Below are 24,311 nucleotides of genomic sequence, written 5' to 3' on the forward strand. Positions count from 1 at the left end.
GGATCCGAATCCGATCCGACTCGTAATTTTCGGATTCGAATTCGGTCCGTTTATCTGAAATGATCTGAATATTTTTTTTTTTAATGTCATATACCTATAATTGTATTGCATACCAATTAATGTATAAACAATTAAACATACCATATTTAAATTATAAACTAAGTTACATTACAAAATTTTGCTACAAAACAAGCAAATAATTGTCCTAAGTTATAGAGCATATGCTTATACTCTCGGATTCGGACTCGGATCGGACTCCGTCGGACTTTGCGCAGAGTCCAAGTCCGATCCACCTCCTATTCGGATTCTGATATATTTTATCAGATTCAGATTCGGATATATTTTATCAGATTCAGATTCGGACTAATTTTAAACGGATTCGAATCGGATTTTTTCTTTCGAATCGGATCGGATTCAAATCGAACTCGGATTAAATTGTCATCCCTAGCTACGTGCCCACGGAATATTTTGGATTTGACTTGTTAGTGTTTCTCCATATTATGGCTTATTTATTAGCTTATCTTATTTTTACTTATGTAATCTGATCTGGTATGATCTAATCTATGTCTGATTTGATCAAACTTTGACCTTGTGGGTAAGATAATAAATCAAGTGTGGTCAGATTCGTTACAATGTGTATTTTATTAATATGTACTAGATAATGCCCGAGCTATGCTCGATTTTTTATAATGGTAATTGAAATTAAATATAGAAGTTTCATGAAAAATGTGGTCTAAAAGTCCATCATAATAGATAATTATATGGTAAAAAAGTTTTTAGACACATTAATAATTCTAAAAATCTAAACGAAAAAAAATAGAGTTGAGGAGAGAAAATTCCCTCCAAAAGAAACTTTTATGTAGTTTAGGTATATAGATATTAGATAGATGAGCTTAACATTTGAGCGGGAAAAGTTTTCATAAGGTAGCGCCACGTGTACAACTTTTGGAAAAGATGACATCAGCGGTTGCTATTTTAGTATTAGTTATAGATTTTTTTACAGAGTAATATGTAATTTTCATGAAATTTTTCTTTACGGAATAAAAGATATTTAGTGATAAAAAAATGCACATAAAACAATAGTCTAATATGATTATTTTTTTTCCTAATCTGAACTTACTTTTTCTAAAATAGTTGAAATAAATTGAACTAAACAAGGCCTTAGTACACAAACCTATTGAACATCACGCCATCTCGATCTCGAATAATAACAATGTTTCTTTTTTTATTATCTTTTGTATAAAAATAAAATTAAATTGAACTGTATGCATTACCATGTATTGTAATACCCCGTATTTTTTATGCATTTTTATAAAGTATTTAAGTATTAATAAAATGTATTGTTAAGGGCTTAATTAAATATTTTAAAGGGTTAAAATATTTTAAATATAAAGTTTTATAAAAGTAAAATAAGTTTTGGGCCAAACGTTTATTAATTATTGGGCAATGTAAATTATTCCTACATACTCTTATTGGAATAACCCATTCCAAAACCCATAACTTAAGCCATATCCCATAACTCAAGCCCACATTTTTATAAGCCCAAACTTAACCCTACACTTTTTACTCTATAAATACCCCATGAATCCCCAAAAATTTCCCACACAAAAAGGTTAGTCTTATTTCTTCTCTCCTTTGTTTTATTAATTTGTGTAATTATAATTATTGATTTATGGGTTTTAATTTTATTGTTTGAAATTAATTTAACTAGTATCAAATTGTATTTTGATGATTGAACTTTATAATTTTCAGATTTTGTAAATTTTATAACCTAGGGTTTTTAATTATTGAAAATCATGATTTTAGGGTTTTTATGAATAATTGATTTAGGGCTTTTATAGTAATGATATTTTGAAATTTTGGTGATTATAACTACTTATTAGTTTAACTTAATTCCAGATTTATTTTGAACACGCAAATTCATGTTTTAATAATTAGATTTCCGTTCGTTAATATTAATCTCGTTTTAATCCCGATCAGGTTCTCTACTCCTCCGATTTTGATAAAAAAAAAGTAGTGTTTTTCGAGTGGAAACAACGTTTTAAGAAAGACTCACTAACTTTAGTAGTAAGCACTACCCTCTCGTGGCCAAATTCAGCCTCTAAATACAATTTTCGAGCAGTTTTTGATTTTTAACGAAGTTTTTTTTTATGCTTTAAATTTTATCTTTGAGTTTAAAAGGGGTAAGAGATAATTTAATGTTTCTATGGATAATTTAAGTATAAAGATGTATTTTGATGAAGTTTTAAAAGATTTTTGATTAGTTTAAAATGTTGGAATTTTATTTAAAGTAGTATAATTGTGATTTTTAATAAAAGGGTGTGATTATCCATTAAAAAGGAGTTTAATTAGGGGTTTTTAAATAATTTTCAGATTATTATAAGTTATTTAAAGTGAGTTTAAGTTGCTGGAAATTGTGTATACAAGGGTAATTAATATAGTATTATTGTCCCTTTATGTAGGAGACTTGGTTCGAGAATTGTTGTAGAGTACTCGATTATTTTAAGAGCTTATTTGAGGTACGTTCGCGTACTTAGCATAGTTATGTTGATGAAGTAGCATGCTAAATGTGTTTGATTAATTTAAAATAGTATCATGCTAGGTTTGGAATGGAAATTTGTGATCTGGATGTTATTAGTGCTTGAATTGAGAAGCATGATTTACTTGTGATGAGTTATTGAATGGAAATTTATAGTTTGGAATATTATTTATGAACCACATGTTTATTTATGGCTTGATAGAGAGCATGTTTAATCAAACTAATTGTTTAATTATGTTTGGAATATTGAAAAGGAATTTTATTATGGTTCATATAATTTTTATTGATGCTTTAAGCATGAGGAAGGAGCTATATAAATGTCTATGTACACGAGGAATAAATTGTATGTTGGTGCCTTTGTGCACTTAAGGTGTTTTTAACACCGAGGGATAGGATTTTTGGCGCATTATGCGTTTGAAAACAGCAAGAGACATTTTTCTAAGTCAGAATGGAACGAATATGACAAGAAGATCGATCCCGTATGGAGCCATCGTCACAGTATGTCAAGAAACCTACCTTTCCAGAGGGTTTTGCAGACAAGCGCTTCAGGATCTTAATTACGGATTTTCTGCTGCCCAACAGACTTTGCTGTGCAACACCATAGCTGTCTCGTAGGCACCCTTTTCTTCAAGTCCGGAGACTGGAGCTTTGATAGGAAGTGGACAAAGTCTACCTAGGCTCGTTGGAGTGAGCAACTCTCCAGATCTATTTTCAACTGCCATATCAAAACGGTGCGCTTTCTATGCTTATATACATACGATTTTGAAATCCAAAGCTTGGTTGGTGAAGGGAACAAGTACTTCCCGCTTAAGAAGTCGAGTGAACGGCACTCCGGTCAGGAGGGCGGAGCCCCATAAAGGGTGAAGAGCGAAGCAAAGGTCTATCCTGTAGACTGCTTTCTTAGTTCTCAAAGCTGCTTTCTCTTTCTGGCTGCTATATGTCTAAACAGGATAGGGTTTATGAACGTTACAGAGACACTGCACTAGATGCGCATGAGGGAATGAATTGAGACTACCACACACGAATCCCATACCTTCTTTCATGATGTAGTTGCTTATCCTTAGTAGGACGTATTGCGATAGAGCTTTCTCTAGTAGCAGTAGAGAAACTGCACTGTGGAAGTTCAACGGAGAGAATTTTTTGATCTTAATGATGAGAGTATGAAAGTTAGATCGGGTCTATGCCTCAGCATATTCTTAGTCTAAAAAAGAGGAGTTGAAGAGCTCTTTCTGAAGACGAAGTCTTTTAGTTCTCAATCCTATATATGTTTATGAACCTCTCTTTCTCTTAGTAAGCTATTCACTAGTTGAACGATGTCCTATTCAACATTCCACGGGTAGGTCTTGAAAAGGCACCTATTGAGGTGGGCTAGCTAGTTTTTACTTTCATTTTTATGTTTATGGGTTGAATGACCAATTCAAGTATGATCTTCTTTCTTTTATTTTGAATGGTTCCAGCTTTCTTTTATCCCTCCAGCTCGTAGTCTCCGCTAGTGCATTAAATAGCTATCTCCGCTAGTGTAAGGTTCACCAAGAACTCTAATCTTATAATCTTTCTTGACCTCACATCCACATTCATTAATCACTATAGGGGCAAGACCGTCAGTGGAGGGTTGCTCCACAGAACTCTGTTTTTTTATTAACGTTCTTAAGGAAGTAAATAGTTGATTGTTCTTGTCATTGTAAAAGCTATTCTGACCGCTCTTATCTCGACTATTGATCTTCTTCTTTCTTGCTATCATTCCTCCATTCCACTTCTACTTCTAAAGGATGATCCGCCCGAAGCTGGGTAAGCAATTGAAAGAAGTCTTAGTCGAGTCCGAGGCCAGGCGATAGCAAAGGGCAATGAGCGGGAGCTACAGTGCCGCAGACATAACATAAGAGGGCGGAATAAAGTCCTTTAGGATACATCTTATCGATCAGCAAGTGGGATGGATTAGATAGCCGTACAAGATATATTAATAATATAGGTTCTTTCTCTTATCGGAGCAACTTCCGAACAAGTATTACTTCCAAGAACTCTCCGGACTCAGGAACGAACAAAGACAAGAAGGAGCGAAAAAACAAAAAAATTTTCATATCAATGAAAGGTAAATCAGCATTAATTGATAAAGGAAAATCTGTATTAAATGATGTTTCAGATTCCAACCAACTCAATATGATGGATCCATCCGGAGCGTCTGGATCGGAAATGCCTTCAGTTATTCTTCAGGGGATTCCGGTTCCTCCGGATATAGATCTATCCTCAGTATACTCATCTCCTTTTTTCTTTAGCACATCGGTTTGGATCCCTGGTGATATTGATGACCCGCTTATTATTGTCCCTTTATGTAGGAGACTTGGTTCGAGAATTGTTGTAGAGTACTCGATTATTTTAAGAGCTTATTTGAGGTACGTTCGCGTACTTAGCATAGTTATGTTGATGAAGTAGCATGCTAAATGTGTTTGATTAATTTAAAATAGTATCATGCTAGGTTTGGAATGGAAATTTGTGATCTGGATGTTATTAGTGCTTGAATTGAGAAGCATGATTTACTTGTGATGAGTTATTGAATGGAAATTTATAGTTTGGAATATTATTTATGAACCACATGTTTATTTATGGCTTGATAGAGAGCATGTTTAATCAAACTAATTGTTTAATTATGTTTGGAATATTGAAAAGGAATTTTATTATGGTTCATATAATTTTTATTGATGCTTTAAGCATGAGGAAGGAGCTATATAAATGTCTATGTACACGAGGAATAAATTGTATGTTGGTGCCTTTGTGCACTTAAGGTGTTTTTAACACCGAGGGATAGGATTTTTGGCGCATTATGCGTTTAAGGTGTCTTTGACACTGAGGTAGAATTAAAAAGGGTTCAACAATAAATAATATGTGGTCACTAATTATTCAAGAATTAAATTGGTATGTTTGTTTGATTGTATAATTATTGTTGATTGACTTATTATGCTTTGAGAGTCATCACCAAGTCTAATAATATGTAAATAACGTAAAGTGAAAGAGATTACGCACCAAAACTGTACTCTTGGAACGTATATACCTTGAGTATGAACATATGGGGGGAGTTATGTGACTTTATATTTGATCATAACTTCTAACGGAGTACAGGACGCTGTATATTCCTTTTTATTATTATGCGCTGGAATTCCGCCACCTATGTGTGGCACAGGTTTGTTGCTGGCACGGTTAGCTCCCGTGTCAGTTAACCCCAATTTATTAGGATAGGTATAGTTGGAAACCCGTTCGATGCGTAATCAACGCAAAATGAATTATTTAGTGTCTAGTCATTGTGTCTCGTTGATTGGTGTGTGTGCTTGTGAACAGGTGCAATGAGGTAAGTGTGTGTTGATAGGTGAAAGCATGTTAGTGTGTTTAATTACGCTTATGTACTCAGCTTTGCTGATTGTGTGTGTTTGTGTGTTTTGGCCATGTCTTTATCTTGGCCCTATGATGACCCATTTTTAATGGAGAGTAGTGGAGACAAGTAGAGATAAGCTCTTCAGGTATTGAGGCATATTCATGATGGGGCACGAGTGAAGAGCGAATCATGCTAGTTTATATTAGTTACAATGTGTTTCTGCTTTAATTATTTATGCTAATATTTATATGTGGAACTAATATCAAGTTTGGATTTGGTTTGGTTTTTAATAAGGGCCTTTAATGGTTCCAAGTTGTAGGTTGATTTTCATTTTACTTCGCTCATTTTGGTTTTAACTTTACTTTTGTTTGGTTAGCTTTTCAAGTTGGTTTGTTTTGGAAAGGTTTTTAAAATTAGTCTTCCGCTATGTATCTTTGATATTTGCCTTAACCGTTTTCACGGTGGCGGTAATGTCTTAGATATTCCTATTTAAAGTTTTATACAGGGCAAAACAGGTATTTTAAAATAAAGGAATTTCTAGGGTGTTACATGTATGATGTAGGGTATGAGTAGTTCATATGTTATGGTAAAAAAAAATATTAAATTTATTGAAATACCATGGAAGATGCATGCAATAAAAACAAGTTTGATATTTTTAAAACTAGAGTATGCCTATGAATGGCCAATCAAAATCTTTTGGTCATAACATTATTTATTACAAATCAAGAGTAAATCTAATGGTGGCTCTTATTCATTTTCCACTTCTCTAATGACGTGCTTGATTTTAATATCCCTAATTAAACCCAGTGATTGCCCTTAATCATTTTCATCTAAGCATTTAGCAGTTAGAGGCCTGGGCTATGATGACGTTTATAATATGCGAGAATGATAAAATGGCTTACGGACTTTGTTCATATAATAAATTGCTATACTTAGGGCTTGTTCCGATTGACTGAACTCAGCTGAACTGAACTGAACTGAACTGAACCGAGCTGAACTGAACTGAACTGAACTGAACCGAGCTGAACTGAACTGAACTGAACTGAACTGAACTGAGTTGAACTGAACTGAACTGAACTGAACTTATTAATTAGTGATTTTTAACTACGGATTAGTGATCTTTGATTATTTATTGATATTTATTACTATTCATATGTGTATATACAAATGTACATATTAAAATATTTACGAAAAATATACTATATAATTATAATTATAAAATGTATGGAAAATATATTATAAAATGTATGGAAAATATATTAAAAATTTGAAACCTCTAAACATTTTAAACACATATACTATTTAATTTAAAAATAAAATAGTATTAGGACAAAAGAACACAAAACACTTACATGTATCTAACCCATTTAAACAAATTTTAAATAAAATATTATATATATATAAAAAAAAAAAAAAAAAAAAAAACTAACTGACTATGAAAATTAGTTTAAGTTGTGTAGTACTCTAATTTTCTCAATGAGATTAACATTAGAAATATGTTTCAAAAAAATAGAACCATTTGAACAATGAATTGTATCAATATTATTATTGTTATTATTATTATTATTAATTATTGATAATTATTATTATTATTTATTGATTATTATTATTAGTATTATTATTATTATTATTGTTATTATTATTATTATTATTTATTGATGATTATTATTATTATTTATTGATTATTATTATTAGTATTATTATTATTATTTCAATTATTATTGTTATTATTATTATTATTGTTAATATTATTATTATTATTATTATTGTTGTTGTTGTTGTTGTTGTTGTTGTTGTTGTTGTTGTTGTTGTTGTCGTTGTAATAAGAGCTTAAAAGAATGAAATTTGGCTTTATATCATTAACAATATCATTAGACATAAATTAAGAGCTGAGCTGAACTGAACTGAACTGAACTGAACTGAATTTCAACGGAACAGAACAGGCCCTTACTGTGCAATTGTGCATATTGTCTAGCACATTAGTTACAACTAGCTCTAATTGCTACATCCAGGAAAAGTAGCTAAGGTTCATGAATTTTTAAAAGATTATTTTTTATTGTTATCACTGTTAGTTCTTTTGCTAAGCGTCAATATAAATTACAGTAATTGTTTAATCCAATTTGCTTAGTCCTTGAGGAGATAGATATTGGTCATCGAGAATCATATTCATAACGCGTAGATGCTAAATGTGCTCTAATAAAAAGTTGATAGCATTTGATTTCGTATTTATTTAAATTAACACTTAATGAAAGATCTTATGAGATATACAAATGGTCCTTCTTGAGTTTTGTAGCATAGATCATAAGACATTATATTTGTTGGTACAAAGCCATTGATTCAAAATTTTAGAGATGATTTTTAGGAATTTGTTTTACAAAAATTACAATCATTTTGTATTTAACAGGTACTTAAAATAAGGGATACGCAAAGGCACCATGAGAGTGTACCATTGTTATTGGGTGGATGTGTTTAATGCAACAAAGGCATTATGACATTATATCATTGTAATTGGGTGGATGCATCTAATGCAACCATAGATTATCACTTGTAGTAACTAAATAGTCGTTCCAGTGAACGAACTTCAAAGTTACTTACTTTAAGTGCATTTTTTAGTCCTATCGATGGATGTAATCACTTCAATATAAAAAATATTTGTCTCCTAAATCTTGTTTAGCCATTAAGGTCCCAATCGTGAGATCGTGGACCTGGCTCTGATACCATGTTAAATACGGGTTTGGGCTGCATCCGTCACAGGAGAGTGCAACTCCACCACTTTACAAGACCAAAGAAGTTCCACCTCAAGACCATATGACAATGAGAGGAGTAGCTCATTAGCCTTATATTGTGGTGGTAACTCTTGAATTCTTTCAATTTGGGATTCCATTACCACTACACTCTCCCTTTTTAGTGAATTAGTGTGGGACAAGAGAATGCTCACATGTGGATTGTTCCTGGGCCTAACAAAGTATAGCTTGAACATTTTTATTGAGATATTTGTTCATAAGCACCCCATAAATGAAAGAATCGGACTTGAGTACCAAGTACCATTACTGATATGTGTAGAAGTTTTGTGGAAACTAGGAAACCAATTGTTTAACCATTAGTTGACAGATTGATACAACAACTACAAAAAAGAGCTTTCTGGACAATGAAATTTGTGAAAACTAGTCTTCAAAATTACACGGAATATGACCTTTTTTTTTCAACTACTTAGCTTGCTATTGTATATTGAGAAAGAGATTGCTAGAAAATTAGAAATTAATTCAATCATAGATGCCTTTTATTCTATGAAATCTAGGAGGGCTCATGTTAAGTGATTAATATGTATTTTTTGTACTTCAAACTTTTACAACACCTTTTTAGATTGTGCTGTAATGCACGTTCGGTTTGGAGGGGTGGATGCCTTGGCATTCGCTCAGAATTTAATGGTCACCTTTCTCTCTCAGATTGGATCCAAGATTATATCCGACTTTTTATCAGTCAGGATGGTCTTTCTAGTACTCGCTTAGGTACCTTTGTCGGTACGCTTTGGGCCTTGTGGTTATGTCGTAATTCCAGAATTTTTGGGGATTCTTCTGCGTCTCGACCTTTTGAATCTATGTTTCAGGAGGTAATGGATAATCATTCAGTTTTTGTCAACTTAGATATCCCTACTAGTATCTCTACTATTACGGCGACAGATGGCGGAGCCTCTTCTCCGCCTGGGTTTTACATGGCTCAGCTTGGCCTGACTCCGCATGGGTGCGCTTTACTTTCTCTTCAGATAGATGGCTCTTGGTTTAAAGATTCTCGACGAGCAGGAATGGGTTGGTGCTTGGATAATGATGAACCTCTGGATGCTCGGATTAGGGGAGGTAGTAACTTCGGGGTTTGTTCTTCGGCGTTACATGCGGAAGCATTGGCTTGCATGTATGGGCTACAGTGGACGTTTGACCAAGGGTTTCTGTCGCTCGTGGTTTTTACTGATTCCCATCTTTTGGTCTCCCAGCTTCGAGGGGAGGGGCAAGGTTTTATCGCTTATATATGGCTCATTCGGAGGATTTTACAACTTGCCTATAGGTTTCGGGTTTGCCGTATCCATAAGGCGGATCGACAGCGCGTCCAAAGAGCTCACCTAATTGCCAGAGAAGCGGCGGCTGACTCTATTTGCTTTAGTATTAATATGTAATTTGTTGTTTGTATCCTTTGTCAAAAAAAAAAAAAAAAAAAAAATTTACAAACCTTTTTTTGGTTAATGTTGTATTTATTATATGTCGAGATATTATTTTTACTTTATCGATTAACTTACCCCCTTTTTTTTAGATACCCCATTGTTTAGGTCATCACCAGAACATAAATGAGAATGAATTATAATAGTTGGTTATCTATCTATTATACAATTGCATAGTCAATTTTCAACTTTAACCACAAAACTCTAAACTCTAAATCTTCAATTTTTGTTAACTTTACTTTTTTTTTTTTTTAAATAAAAAAAACCCTACTAATTTTCACCATAACTTCTACTAAACAAATTCAATAACTTCCACTATCATATTTACACAAATAAATTAATAATATTGTATGGAGTAGTAATAAAAAAACATTGATATATACGACTAATATATTCCGTGCTTTAGCATGGGTATACTTTAGTTGTTGAAAATGTCATGTTTTTATGAAAAAAAATAATTACGTGATCAGAGTTTAGAAGTACAGAAAGGTTCGTCTTCTCTCAAAACTGCAACCTAGTAACTTGAAAGTGGTAACCGTTGATATTATTTACATCCAACGGTTGACATTGTATGGTTGTCATTGATCTTTCCTGCTACATTCTCATTTTCATTTCCCCTCCATTTGGAGCCTTTCACTTTTAAGCTGCAAACCCCCACTCTCTCTCCTCCATTGCAGCGTACTTCGAGTCCACCATTGAAGCGGCTTCAGAGCTTCATCTACTCGATCGAAGCAACTTCTGAGCATTATCTCCTCCATTGAAGTAGCTTTTGAGGTGAGATGTTTGTTCCATTTCCTCTAATAATTGGATTTTCATTTTACAATCTAGGGTTTAGTTTCACAGTATTCTTGGTTTAAATATCATTGTAGTCAATTAGGGTTCTTCTAAGGTGGATTATTGAACTCTTGGTTATAATTACTGAAGTTATGAAAGATTATTATTAGCCATTTTGATGTTAGTATTTTGGTAATGTGTAATTTACAGTTACATTGTTAAGTGAGAAGAATTTTATGTGAATTTTTGAGCCTAATTTGATGATTGAGTCAAATTTGGTTGCTAATGTGGTGCATTTTCGAGTCTGATCGAGTCCACGAGCCGAGGTTTTTTTAGACTATTATTGTGGCCGGAGCCGATCCGGACTAAATTACACTGAACTCGAGCTAAGCGTACTACCCGAGCTCGGCTCGAAGGTCTAGCACCCCTGTTGAATCCTCTGAGGTTGTGTTTGGAGACTACATACTAGGATTTAATTTCAAATCCTACATTTCAAATCTGGAAATTCAGACACTGCTTATCAATTCCAAATTCTGTATTGGATAAACTATTAATTCTAAATCCTTCGCGACAAATTTGCTATTATTAATTGGAATTTCAATTGAAGAGTTGAATGTTTCAAACTGTTTATTTCACTTGTATAAATTTACGAAAGTAGTGCTCTATCCTTTGTATTTCTCACTCCTCATACTCTGTTTCTCTTCATCTTCATTGTCATTGTGGAGCTTGAAATGAAGGAAATGATATGCTGCCAGGAAGATGATCATTCATACATTCATACACAGTGAGTCAGGGCCAGAGATGGAGAAAGGGTGGGGGGTGGGGGGCAAGATAGAAGATTAGTTAGCGGTTGGTAATTAGAATGACAGGAACCCAATTGGCATTTTAAAAAAATATACAAGTGTTTCTTTTATAGAAACATCTAAGGGTATGTTCCAACTCTAAAGATTATCAACACTAAATTTATCCAATTTCCGAATGTCTAATGAATATCTACATAACCAAATAGATCATTTAGAAGTTTGATGCTTAAGAAGGCCTTAATGTCATCGAACCACTTCAGCCTTTCAACCTAATTTCACAGGATTTTGTTTATAACCCTATACATTAGAATGGAAAATTTTGAAATTGAACCTTTTCTTTCTCGTTGCGAGGCGGTCGCTTTTCTTGTTGTCAGGCCTGGGTACTGTTAGTTGTTGATTATATCTGATTTTGTTATTTTGATTTTGTTTGTTTTCAGTGGTACGCTGGTAGAGGTACTGGAGCATAATGGATCAGGTTTCTCATCATTTAATGATTTGTATATTGTTATGATTTAAATAAATTTTGGAGGTCTTTGCCTGAATTATGAACTGATGTTGATGTGTATAGTATGAAAAAGTTGAGAAGATAGGGGAAGGAACCTATGGAGTGGTTTATAAGGCACGAGACAGGGTTACAAACGAAACTATAGCTTTGAAGAAAATCCGGTTGGAACAAGAGGATGAGGGAGTCCCAAGTACGGCGATCAGAGAAATCTCACTCTTGAAGGAGATGCAGCATAGCAACATTGTCAGGTATATAATTGTTGTATTATCAATTATGCAACTCTTACTTCACACTACTGTTGATGATGAAGTAGCTAAATTTTGTTAGGTTATGTTCTGTTGTGATGCTTCTAGGTATGAGTAGCTTTAGAATGTGGCAGGTAAATTAGTATTCATGTAAACACCCTTGGTTTTTTTAATGTATTTACCGTGACTGTGGGTAAAATAAAAACAAAGCCAAATAGTGAAACAGATAGCACATTTTATCTGTACACTATTCCTATGCGATAATTTTTTTGTTTAAAAGAAAATCCACGACCATTTCTTGTTGCCAGTGAATGCAATATGCTGACAATTGAGATTTATGTTCGTTGTTGTACTTGTATGGCATGGCATGGGTCTATCTAGTGACTAGTGATACTTGTGATAGTATTAATGAAATTAGACAGGTTGCAGGATGTTGTGCACAGTGAGAAACGCTTGTATCTGGTTTTTGAGTACTTGGACCTTGATTTGAAGAAACACATGGATTCATGCCCTGATTTTGCAAAGGATCCACGTATGATAAAAGTAAGGTCTTTTAACTTGTTGGAAAATTTTGACTTCCACGTTCCATTAAATTGTGATTCATTTTACCCTGGCTGCATATGTATTAGCTGGACTTTTGTTGTATCATTTGTGGGAAAGTTTTCTGGAAAGGACTTGGTCCTTTTTTTTTTTTTTTTTTTTTTTTTGGTGAGAATAGTTTTTGTTTCCCCAAGAAGATTGCTTGTCCTTTTGCCTTTGGCTTTGGTTGCAAATCTCCCTCGACTTTTAAAGAATAAGATGTCATGGCTTCTATTTTCATCTTTATGGGTTTATGGGATTGGTGCCAGACACGAGTTGGTTAATTTGCTTTACTATTGTTCACGTGTTTTGGGTGTTGCTGGAAAGCCTATTCTGCTTTCACTGACATAGAAAATTGACTTGTTTTCTGCAGAGGTTTCTATATCAAATTCTTCGTGGTATTGCATATTGTCACTCTCACAGGGTCCTGCACCGAGATCTGAAGCCGCAAAATTTGCTGATAGATCGCCAAACTAATGCGCTAAAGCTTGCTGATTTTGGATTGGCAAGGGCCTTTGGTATTCCTGTGAGGACTTTTACGCATGAGGTAGGGTAGGGCCAGGCTTTTACTATGCTGGATTCTCTTATGTTGTACTAGTTAGAATGACATGCATTAGCAAGTGTGTTTTTCTGTCCTTTGTATCCATAGAGATCGTCATCCGTAGATTTCAACTATATAATTATACAAAAGCTCTTTACACCAGCAGCATCACAGCTGACCTCTGTCTAGATGAATTTACATTTCCCATTTCTAGTTGCTTAGGCTTCTTTTAACGTGCATAACTAATTATACAAGCTCAACATTATATTTTATGTTCAGCCTAGTGTCAATTGATGACTACATACTCGTCCTACCTCAACCCCTAAAAAAAGCTCTATCAAGGGTGGAAAACATGTATGTATAAGTATTCATTTCTTTGAAAAGAGGCTTATATACTTCAATCATGAGCTAAATAAATGTTAATTTAACATGCATGCTACTGCTGGACAGATTTGCACACTGAGTGATATGTGAATTCTTTGCAAATTGTGATTGGTTGAACTGTCTTCATGTCAGTTTAAATGTTTAATGGTTCTCTCTAGGTAGTGACATTGTGGTACAGAGCTCCAGAAATATTGCTGGGATCTCGTCATTACTCTACTCCTGTGGATGTGTGGTCTGTGGGTTGTATCTTTGCTGAGATGGTGAATCAGAAGCCATTATTTCCTGGAGATTCTGAGATTGATGAACTTTTCAAGATTTTCAGGTCTCATTTTTATTTATGCTGTTATCTCTGATTCTGTTCTCTCTCTCAACTTGAAATTGTAATCTTTTGTCCATAAGAATGGAGTTTTCATTGATGCTATATCATAATTCTGGAGACTTCGTTTAGATAGCAATCCATAGTTCAACATATCCTTGACTCTTCTCTGCAAAAGAACATATAGTAATGTTAGATTACTCTCCCCCCCCCCCCCCCCCCCTTTTTTTTTTTGAACGTAGAGGTTGCTTCAATCTATTACAACTTTGCAAGCAATCACCTAAAATGCTGACATTCTTTCTTCGATCATGACCCTTCTCGGTGTCAAGCAGGATAACCTTACGCCTGTGAATTTATATTAATTGCCTTTGTCTCGATCATTTTTGCCGATATACCAATTTGAGCTTTAACATAATCCTAATTCATTTGTTTTCCTTGTGCTTTTCTGGGGTCTTTTATTTCTTTACACAGCTGACAGAACTGCTTATAGATATTTTATTATTCAATTGTCGTTTTATAGGACCTTAGGTACACCAACTGAGGAGACATGGCCTGGAGTGACCTCCCTCCCTGATTTCAAATCTTCATTTCCTAAATGGATATCCAAGGTTTTGCCTCATTTTGTTTTGTTAGTTATTACCCCTAACTTGTGTACTATGTTTTTGCTAGAGTTACTCTCCTTTTATTTTATGTGTTGTAGGATCTGTCTGCAATAGTACCAAATCTTGATGCAGCTGGTATTGATCTTCTAAATGTAAGTTCTTACACATTATTCTCTGCTTGTTTTTGTTTGTTTGTGTGATTTTTTCCTTTTTCCAGTAACCTTTCCTTTTGTTTTATTCTCTTGTTGGAAAAGCCCTATTGCCCTTATATATACAAGTATGATATCTCTTCTTGAAACAATATGCCTGAATTTGCTTAAGCTTCATATATGCTCAAATATCTTCCTTGGTTTATCTGTGCTAGGGGCCCAAGTGCCCTGACCCTCCCTCTTTCAGGGCGTTTATTATTTTTTATGCCTCATCCCAAATGTACAGATCCTTTGATGGCATTACAAAGCTCAGCTTGCTAACCTGTACTTTCGTACCCCTGTATTATATCAGTTGCACTTGCACGGTGCACCAAAAAACCGTGAATTTGGAAACAATTTTCTAGTCAAAAAAGCAATTTAATTGGGATACGAGAAAAAAAATTAGCTTCATCTACCTTCTTTACCATTCTGAGTCTGGACTATTTTCCTGTGGGGTTCAAAGTTGAAGAAATAGCCTCTATCTTCTTTCATTTCCTGATGGTCTGTCTCATGTAGCTGTTACACTGGTAGATTTGATTCACTGAAGCTTAAATACGATTCGTACTATTCTTTACACTTTTGCTTTGTTCCTAAAAGCATCACTTGCTGTGGTTGCTAGCTAAATTGAAACATGTCTAGAAGATTTCACTGGATGTAGTGCCTTGCTTATATATGTGTGTTTTGTTCCAGAAAATGCTTTGCTTGGATCCTAGCAAAAGGATTACAGCTAGGGGTGCTCTTGAACATGAATACTTCAAGGACATTGGTTTTGCACCCTAATTTGCCGTTTGCCTCCAGGTTATATTGTGTGAATATTGGAAGTTAAGGAAAAAAGTTCTGTTGATTTATTTTCTGCGGGTGAAATGTGTGCAATTGATGTAGATTTTTGTTTGACTCTATGCTTACCATTGTTCTTTGCCAGGACTTCATGTCGTGTAATTGAGTATTCTGCATTGGGATTGATAACTAGTGCAGCCCCATTGCAATATGAAAATTATTCCCATCTTCCATATCACTCTTACTTTGCTTGAATGTAACCATTATTCCTCTACTCTCTTCCCCGGAAATTTTATCATTTACCATCATCATCTTAAAAAAAAATAAAAAAAATTTGCCACTCTCTCTTTGATCTGCAGTAATTTTGCCATTTTGGATGCAAACAACCTTACAGGAATACAGTTCAGCTTCTTATTGAATTTCTTGTGTAAACCATATTGACATTTGACACAATATGCCAAAAAATGCTAATTGAGATGCAATTTAACCTTAAGAAGAATAATGGTTGGTTGATGTATGATGATATGAACCATCATTAATCACGATCTAACATGAGGCACGAAGTGGAGAGCTGTGGAGCTTAGAGTTGGGGGATATGGCATGAAGTGAAACGGCCTGTGGTGATAAGATAAATTACGCAGTGGACAAAACAAAATGTACATTGGCTAGGCATGAAACCTGATCTTGTGGGCTTTATCGCAATTTTGTTACCATTTATGTCTAATAATTATCATGGAAAATCAGCTTAATGATCCAAAGTTTTCCCTTATAAACACCATTAAGCCAATGAGATGTGAGGCCTAAGAGTGAAGTCATTGGTTGTCCAAGCCAATGGCTGACATCAATTTTTAATTACTAGCTCTCCAAGTCAGTCACGCTCAATCCTGATGCCCATTTGTACCCATGTACTCTAATTGGTTGCCCAATCTTGGCCAAAGGTGGATCATACCATTTAAAAAAAAAAATTGATAATTTTTTTTTTTTTTTTTTTTTTTTTTTTTTTTTTTTAAAGAAATATTATCTTGCCTTCTCTGTCTTAATACCCCATTTGAAAAGAGCAACCGTAGGAAATTCCTCTAGACTGTCATGAGCAACATGAAAAATGTTTGATTTGCAATCTAAATGTAAAGATAGAGATAGAGATAATGGGAAATGAGCACTTATGAAAACTTGATCTCAAGAGGAATTAAGGGTATTTATTAATAATTTTGAAAACATTAGGATTACCATTTGAATTATTAAAAGGTACACCGTGAATATTATAGGTTAGCTATCCAATTTGTTCGATTTGCATCTAGACCCAACCTTCTTGTATACCATACGAATGTGATTATATCATACGAGATGTGATTATATTACTACAAAAGTGATTATATCATTTTGAAACTGTTGTGTAAATGTATAGCTCAGAAAGTGAATTTATCATTATAAAAAGTATCAAATAGTAAATTACATCATTTCAAAACATGATTTTTAAATTTTATCATCCTAAAGATAATTATATAATCTCATTAAATGGTTTAATATGAGATTACATAATTCAAAATATGACTCACAAAAAGATAATTATATCATCTAAAAAAGTTATTATATCATCCAAAATGTGATTATATTATTTGAAAGTGTCAAATTTTGGGTTTACAATAATTTATTGTAGACCGGGTCCATACAAGACCAATTGGTTAAATTAATAACTTTGCACACGTGAATAAAATCTTGTAATTATGTAACCTATATAGTATATAGGGAATTAGGGAGTAACACATATTATAGCTTGCAACTCTTGCACCAATTCAATAAAACACAGGAAATTGTCCCCTTTAAGAGAGTTGCCTCCTTCAATGCAACACTTTGATCTGGAGTTTTAAGAAGTGTCGATTTACCAAATCTATTCTTTTATGTTTTACCCACTTACTATAAATAAACAAAAGTGTGACTGTGTGCAAGATAAAGTACGGAATAAGAAAGAAAATATAAACTGTGATTTTGTGTATGAAAAAAGTGAATAAAGTAATAGAGAGAGTATGGAAACGTGTATTTGTTCAATGTGCAAGATGGTAAAAAGAGTATACCATAAATAGAATGAAACAAAATGAATACAACAATTGGATAGTCAAGCACTAGTGCAAGTTTTAAATAATGCTGATACCTACAATGGGGAATGTGTTCATATTATTGCTAGATGCAAGCAATTGCTCGAAAGGTTCACAGAACAACCCGATCGAGTTGATTCAATCCCTCCTATAGATTTAGGGCGTATTTTACATAATGATGTTGTAGGGGTGGCTTTGCCAGGACTTGTTACACCTTAGTTTTGTTTTTTCCCGAGGCTTATCCTCTCCTTCGCACCAAAAAAAAAAAAACAGTCTATTTCCTTAAAAAAAAAAACAGTAGTCTTTTTTATTGAAGTGTTCCAAATTGACATTAATACTCTTCTCATACACCACTATGATCATTATTTGTGCTTTATACGTAAAATGAAATTTAATCAATAAATACTTATTTTGTGGCATAACATATTTTTCTACGAAACATATAATTAATCAATGTTGTACATTAACAAGTATGACCACTGCCAAAAAAAAAAAAAAAAAAAAAAAAATTAACAAGTATGACGATCAAAATGGACATTAAATAAAAACGGAGGGAGTATGAGTAAGACTATGACCTTGTTTGGTAATTAGCTTTTAGCTGATTGGTATAGCTGATTATATTAACTGGTTTGACTAGCTGGTTATATTAGCTTATTTGACTAGCTAGTTGTAAATAGTTGATTGTGTAAAAGTGTTTGGTAAATAGCTGTTTATTATTAGCTGTTTCAATGTATTTAATACCCAAAAAACTAATTCTTCAATAAGCTAATTGTAAAAAGCTTTCAAAAAGAGCTTTTTGGAACCAAAAAAACTATTTTAATAAGTTATTTACCAAACACCCAAATTAGCTTTTCAAATGAGAGTGAGGGATAGCTCAAGTGGTTAGAGCTTCCCTCCCGATTCTAGGAGGTCCCGTGATCAATTCTCGCCCCCGCCCTTGTGGCTCTCTAAACACCAAAAAAAAAAAAAAAAAAAAAAAGGCTTTTTAAATTGGTCAAACCTCTTATATTACTCAATAAGCTAAAAGCTTTTGGCCCTGTTTGGGAGAAAGCTGAAGCTGATTGAGTTAGCTGATTTTGACTAGCTGATTTTATTAATTGATTTGACTAACTTATTTTATTAACTGATTATATAAAAGTGTTTGGTAAATAGCTGATAGCTTAAAGGTGATTGAGTATGTGAAATGACCAATAAGCTAATTGTGGGGTAGGTAGTTTAGATAGGATTTTAAATTAAATGAGATTATAAATGTCATTTCACAATAATTAATGAATAAGCTAATTGAAAAAGCTCCTAAAATGAGCTTTTTTAAAAAGAACTTATTTAGTGGAATAAGCTCTTTCAATAAGCTTAGTACCAAATACTTGTATTAGCTTGTTTGACTAGTCAATCAGCTAAAGTTAGTCAAATAAGCTAATACACCCCCAATAAGCTTACTACCAAACACGGCCATTAAAAAAGCTCTTTACCAAAGTTGCTCGATCTCCCCTGTATCAATACAAACTTCCACAGCAAAAATAAGAAGGTTAATCATCGTTTCAAGAAGTGTGAGATAAGAGAGAGATGGAATTAGCAAGTAGAGCAATGAACATCGTCAACAGATTGTTAAACAGCAACACTTTCGTCAACATTTGTTTACTGGGTTCTTTCACAGCTCTTGGGGTCAGGTCTATGAACCAAGAAAACTTAATTGAAGCCCTAGAATCCGAGAAACAAGCTATTGCAGACTCCAACAAAGCTATGAAAAAATCAATTTGGGATTGGAAACAGAAGCTTTACGCTGATGCTTCTTCCCCTGAAACCGCCATTGTTCCTCTTTCTCGCCTCAAAGCCATCTATGGTGAAGTTGTCGCCGTCCCTTCTGGTATTTTTACTCTATTTTTAATCTCTGTTTATTTAATTTTCTGGGTGTTTTTTGGATTGTTTGTTTATTGGGTAAATTGATGAGAATGTGAATTTTTGATGTTGGGTTTTGTTTGGATTTTAAAAGGGTATATACTGATTTTGAAATTTTTTTGTAAATTGAAATGGGTGTGATGTAAAGATAGGGTCTTTCGTATAATCGATTGTGTGACATTGTATGATCGTGTCTAGGTTTAGTTATTGGATATCAATTTATTTAGGTGTTGATTGAATTTTGAGATTAGAAGTGTTGATGTTCATGAATATGTTTGTTAGAGGAGGTGGCGTGCTAAGGATTGATGATTGAATAATTTGCTGAGAAATGTTAGCAAACTAATGAGTAAAGATGTGGCTAGTTTTAGGGTGATGCTATTAGAATATCGGGTTAGAGGTTGAACAAAAAATTTGTGGCTTTGAGCTCTATGATTGGCGCTATATTGGGGTATGTACATAGACCTCAAAGGAATTCTAGGGTTTTTCGTGTGAAATTTTGGGGTTTTGGTGTTTAAATGAAGAAATTAGAAAGAAAGATATTCCGCAACAACTTAGAAGTATAAATACACCGAATCTATGTGCTACCTTATCAATCTCAACATCAAGTATTGATTAATGAAGCACGATTGACAATTTTCACTAACATAATCTAGAAAGGAGGGTATCTGTTGGAGATAAGAGGATCATAATTTATCATTATAACTAAACATAATGATTTGCAGCTCAACACATGTGTATAAAGAGGCTATACTTTTGATTAAACCCAAGCGAACGCCTTAGACAGCAATTGGATCTTAAAAATGAATGGCTGAGATAGCTTTCAAGCAAAATGGAAAATGGAGCCAAACTAGGATTTAGGTGGTTTGATGAGATCATGCACGTTCTGGTTTTTATTGCAGAAAACACAACTATTAGAGCAAAAGTTTAGATGAGGAGAAACTCTTAGCCGCACACTTCTGGTTAATATCTTCTCTAGGATGCATGAAATTAACCCTCCATAGAGAGCCACTGGATGAGACCTTATGATACAAGTCATACAACTAGGGTAGTGATGCATCTCTTTTTAGCTTTATTATGCTATTTCAATGATTTCGCTCTTCTTTGCAAAATGGGTTATATTTGTTTTGACATCTGGGTTATATTTGTTTTGACATCTATGATTTAGTTGATCAATTACTTGAGAATTTCTGTATTATTTTCTGAGGATAGCAAAAGGTATAAGTTAATGAGATTTCTCCTTGTTTGAGTTTATTGAAACAGGTATAACTTTTGGGATCTATTGTTCTATGTTCACTAAAACTCTTAAATTGTGGGTTATATCGGTGAACTATTTTAAGCCCGAATCCAGAAGTAATTTGTCCTTGAACTATTTTCTACATATTGTTGGTGATAGATTCCCTTCAAGCCCTTCTTGTTTCATTGCTTTTGTGCGGAGCTCATCTGTCAAAAGTAGTTTATCTTGTGGGAGAAGAGCTGGTGGCTGTAACCATTTTCTTCTAGTCATTCTTTCCCCCTGCATATCTTTTAATGAACCACATTTCCATTTGCAAGAAAGTTCACTTTGTTAAGTCTTGGTGCTGAATTATGTTTTTGTGGTTGGTCAAAGCAATTGTTGATTCTTAAGAACAGTTGATTGATTGTGAGGATTAATTATCTATTTAGGTGTAACGTACTATGATCTAGACTTTGGAGCTCTGAATCCAGATAATTTTGAGGCCCAATAGATGTGGGGAAGTGGAGGAAACATAAGATATAGTAACTGGTGGGAAAGATATTCCATCAAGTAAAGATGCAGACCTGATGGTGATATTAATTTTGGCGATGGTTTAAAAGTATTATGGAATGGTGGAAAAAAAGCTTTTGATAGATGTTTGAATAGATTGAAGGTTACAGAGGATAGTCATTGAGAGGAAACTTGCTGGTTGAAGTACTTTGAGAGATTATAGATGTGAAAAGAAAAGGGAGAGAAAGTAATAGAGACCTGGTACATGGGATAGCTGTCTTATCATTGTGGATAGAGAAGAATCTTGAATGGAATTTTATCACATGAGGTCAAAGAGAGTAATTGTAGCCTCTGCTTCATGATGGAATTATAGAATAGGTTGCTTGGATGGAGCTATATTGTGGGCATATGCAGTTTATGTGATTATGCTGTATAACAATTAGTTTTCTCTCTGTTGGCAAGACACTAATAAAATTATGGACTTTGTTGGTGACTTGATAGAGCCTCATCATTTTTGTAATGTTTGCATATTGAATGCCCCCCCCCCAAAAAAAAAAAAAAAAGTAAGAACAACTTTCAAATACCTGTTTCTCTGTGGTTTGAGGCAAGTTAAAGAATTTTCTAATTTGACTTTTTAACTCCTTTGTCACTCTCGCAGATGCAGAGGAAGCTGCAGAATCATCTACTAAGCTTCTTATCTGAAGTTGCACTTGTTGTGCAAATGCTAGCTGGGTTGTCGGGAGCAACATTTTAATTCATAGGAGATGGGGATTTACAATTCCTGTAATCAATGCTGCCTAGTATGCACAACGATACTTTTCATTTGTTGGGTTGCTGATATGAGGGATTTTTGTATATTTTGGAGAACTTGATCTTTGTGCAAAGATGCAGAATTTGGCTGCATTTCTTAAAGATTAGGTTAATCTTCCATATATTATACCAACGAGAACTTTTTACAATGGTATCGTGTTCATTACTTGATAGGCGTGATCCTTGTCCAAATCAAAGCAATAGAGGTTCTTGGTTCTCTTGTTTCATTACTTATTTTAATAAGGAAAAAAAAAGATGTGAATAAATGCAAAGGTTAAATTTATCCTGAAGGGACAATGAGTCCTGCAGAGTTATGCCAATGAAGTATTAACCAATAGAATATGTGAAAGTTACCTTTGTAACATATGGTGGATAAATCAGAAGTCAAATACTAAGATTTTATGATTGTTGGTGAACAAGGTCCCAATTTGAGATTTGAGATATACAAGTTTTGGTAAAATTAAGAGTGATACTATATATGGTCAATCTTGTTTTCATCATACCGAGTAGTTAAAAAATTAGCCAAATTTAAGATTACTTTCATTAAGTGGTCATTTTCTAGTTTATGGCAATTAAATTTCATAATCTACTTCATGGGTTTAACTGATAGCAATAGGGAATTAATTTCCCATAGAAATTTCTACTCTAGAGAATCGACACTAGATAAACAAATTGTTGAGGAAATACATGTTCATCATCCTGATTTCATAAAAGACATTTCACTTTTTATTTGGGAAAAGTTGGCACTTTCTTCCATTAGTCAATCATAATAACGCCATCACCACCTAAGGTGGTTGAAATTGCTTCCACAAAAAAGATGCTACCCCTATAGGTTTGATTATTTGATATGGCCCTAATTTACACCCTTTTGCTAATAGGGTGTCTTTTTTTTACTGCCACGAAGCGGCATTGAAGTGATTGTTGAGGAAGGAGGAAGAAGGGAAGAAGAAGGACGCAAAGAGGATGATAGTGGTGGTTCGTGGAATCGTGGATGACTGACGAGATGACAGGGGGGTATGGGGGTGGTTCGTCATTCATGAATTGTGATGCTAGATCTAAGGATTTTTTTTTTAAATAATTAAAAAATGTATTATATTGCAAAACAAGCTCACAAAAGAGAATGATTTACAATGGTTAGTCAATCAATATGATAGACCGGGATTGCCTCTAAATTGTTAACTATTATATTTTTTGAAAACTTGTATTCTTACGAAGAGTGCTTTCCATAAATAATGTTCCCAAGAATTGCAATTCCATAAATACTGTCATTCTTTTATAAATTCCAAGATTACTGTCCATGTCATCATCTAGATATTAAATCTTTTTTTTTCTGGTCCAGCAATAAACCGCCATTTGAGTTAGCGGTTTTCATATTGGGGAAAACCGCTAACTGAGGGTTCGTTTGGCATCGTTGTGGTTTTCTGTTTTTTGGTTTTTTGTTTTTTAAAAATATATTATATATGTCACATAATGAATCAAAAAATATTTAGACTCATTAAAATCATGATAATTTTGAAAACTGACAACAGAAAAGTGAAAACACCTTTTTCTTGTTTCCTGTTTTTGGTTTTTAGTTTTCAAAAAAACAGGAAACAGAAAACCAAAAGTGATACCAAACAAGCCTGAGGTAACGGTGTTCATTACGGTTTTTAAAAAAAATGAGTAATCAAATCTCCTGTAATCAAGGACAAATTCACATAATGGAATCAAATGATACTGCTCCAAATTACATCAAACTAAAATTAAAACAAAATAAAAAAATCAAATCTGAATTTTGTGAGATCTTACATGATTATAAAAAATCACATTATATTTTACTAGCCTAGTGGCGGAAATTCGGTAAAGCTTGTGACAATAGAGAAGCGGCAGCGGCGTAACGACAGTGGACGGTGGTGATGGAGCAGGAATCCTTAGCAGTGTTTTTATAAAATTAGGCTTGAAAGGGAATTTGCAATATAATCA

General features: G+C 33.8%; 2 protein-coding genes across 2 annotated transcripts; both read left to right on the forward strand.

Annotated features, from left to right (window-relative positions):
* Nucleotides 1–10,716: 10,716 nt before the first annotated feature.
* LOC145638254 (cell division control protein 2 homolog) lies at nt 10,717–16,065 on the forward strand. The gene is made up of 9 exons (XM_081689219.1): nt 10,717–10,887; nt 12,128–12,165; nt 12,259–12,443; nt 12,863–12,983; nt 13,393–13,566; nt 14,103–14,266; nt 14,781–14,868; nt 14,961–15,014; nt 15,741–16,065. The coding sequence occupies exons 2-9, from the start codon at nt 12,157–12,159 to the stop codon at nt 15,828–15,830; spliced, it is 885 nt and encodes a 294-aa protein (XP_081545345.1). The 5' UTR covers nt 10,717–10,887; nt 12,128–12,156; the 3' UTR covers nt 15,831–16,065.
* Nucleotides 16,066–19,420: 3,355 nt separating this feature from the next.
* Nucleotides 19,421–22,566, forward strand: LOC145638255 (uncharacterized). The gene is made up of 2 exons (XM_081689220.1): nt 19,421–19,784; nt 22,198–22,566. Exons 1-2 carry the CDS (start codon nt 19,484–19,486, stop codon nt 22,239–22,241), a joined length of 345 nt encoding a protein of 114 aa, XP_081545346.1. The 5' UTR covers nt 19,421–19,483; the 3' UTR covers nt 22,242–22,566.
* Nucleotides 22,567–24,311: the final 1,745 nt, after the last annotated feature.

Source organism: Chenopodium album, chromosome 7 (assembly GCF_948465745.1).
Source record: "Chenopodium album chromosome 7, dcCheAlbu1.1, whole genome shotgun sequence".
NCBI lineage: Eukaryota > Viridiplantae > Streptophyta > Magnoliopsida > Caryophyllales > Amaranthaceae > Chenopodium > Chenopodium album.

Bases quoted from the DNA above. Each gene is read 5' to 3' on its own strand.
- LOC145638254 (XM_081689219.1), top strand. The intron at 14,267-14,780 runs GTCTCATTTTTA...GTCGTTTTATAG, and splicing joins GAACTTTTCAAGATTTTCAG to GACCTTAGGTACACCAACTG. The intron at 14,869-14,960 runs GTTTTGCCTCAT...TATGTGTTGTAG, and splicing joins TTCCTAAATGGATATCCAAG to GATCTGTCTGCAATAGTACC.
- LOC145638255 (XM_081689220.1), top strand. From the start codon at position 19,484: ATGGAATTAGCAAGTAGAGCAATGAACATCGTCAACAGATTGTTAAAC. The intron at 19,785-22,197 runs GTATTTTTACTC...TCACTCTCGCAG, and splicing joins AGTTGTCGCCGTCCCTTCTG to ATGCAGAGGAAGCTGCAGAA.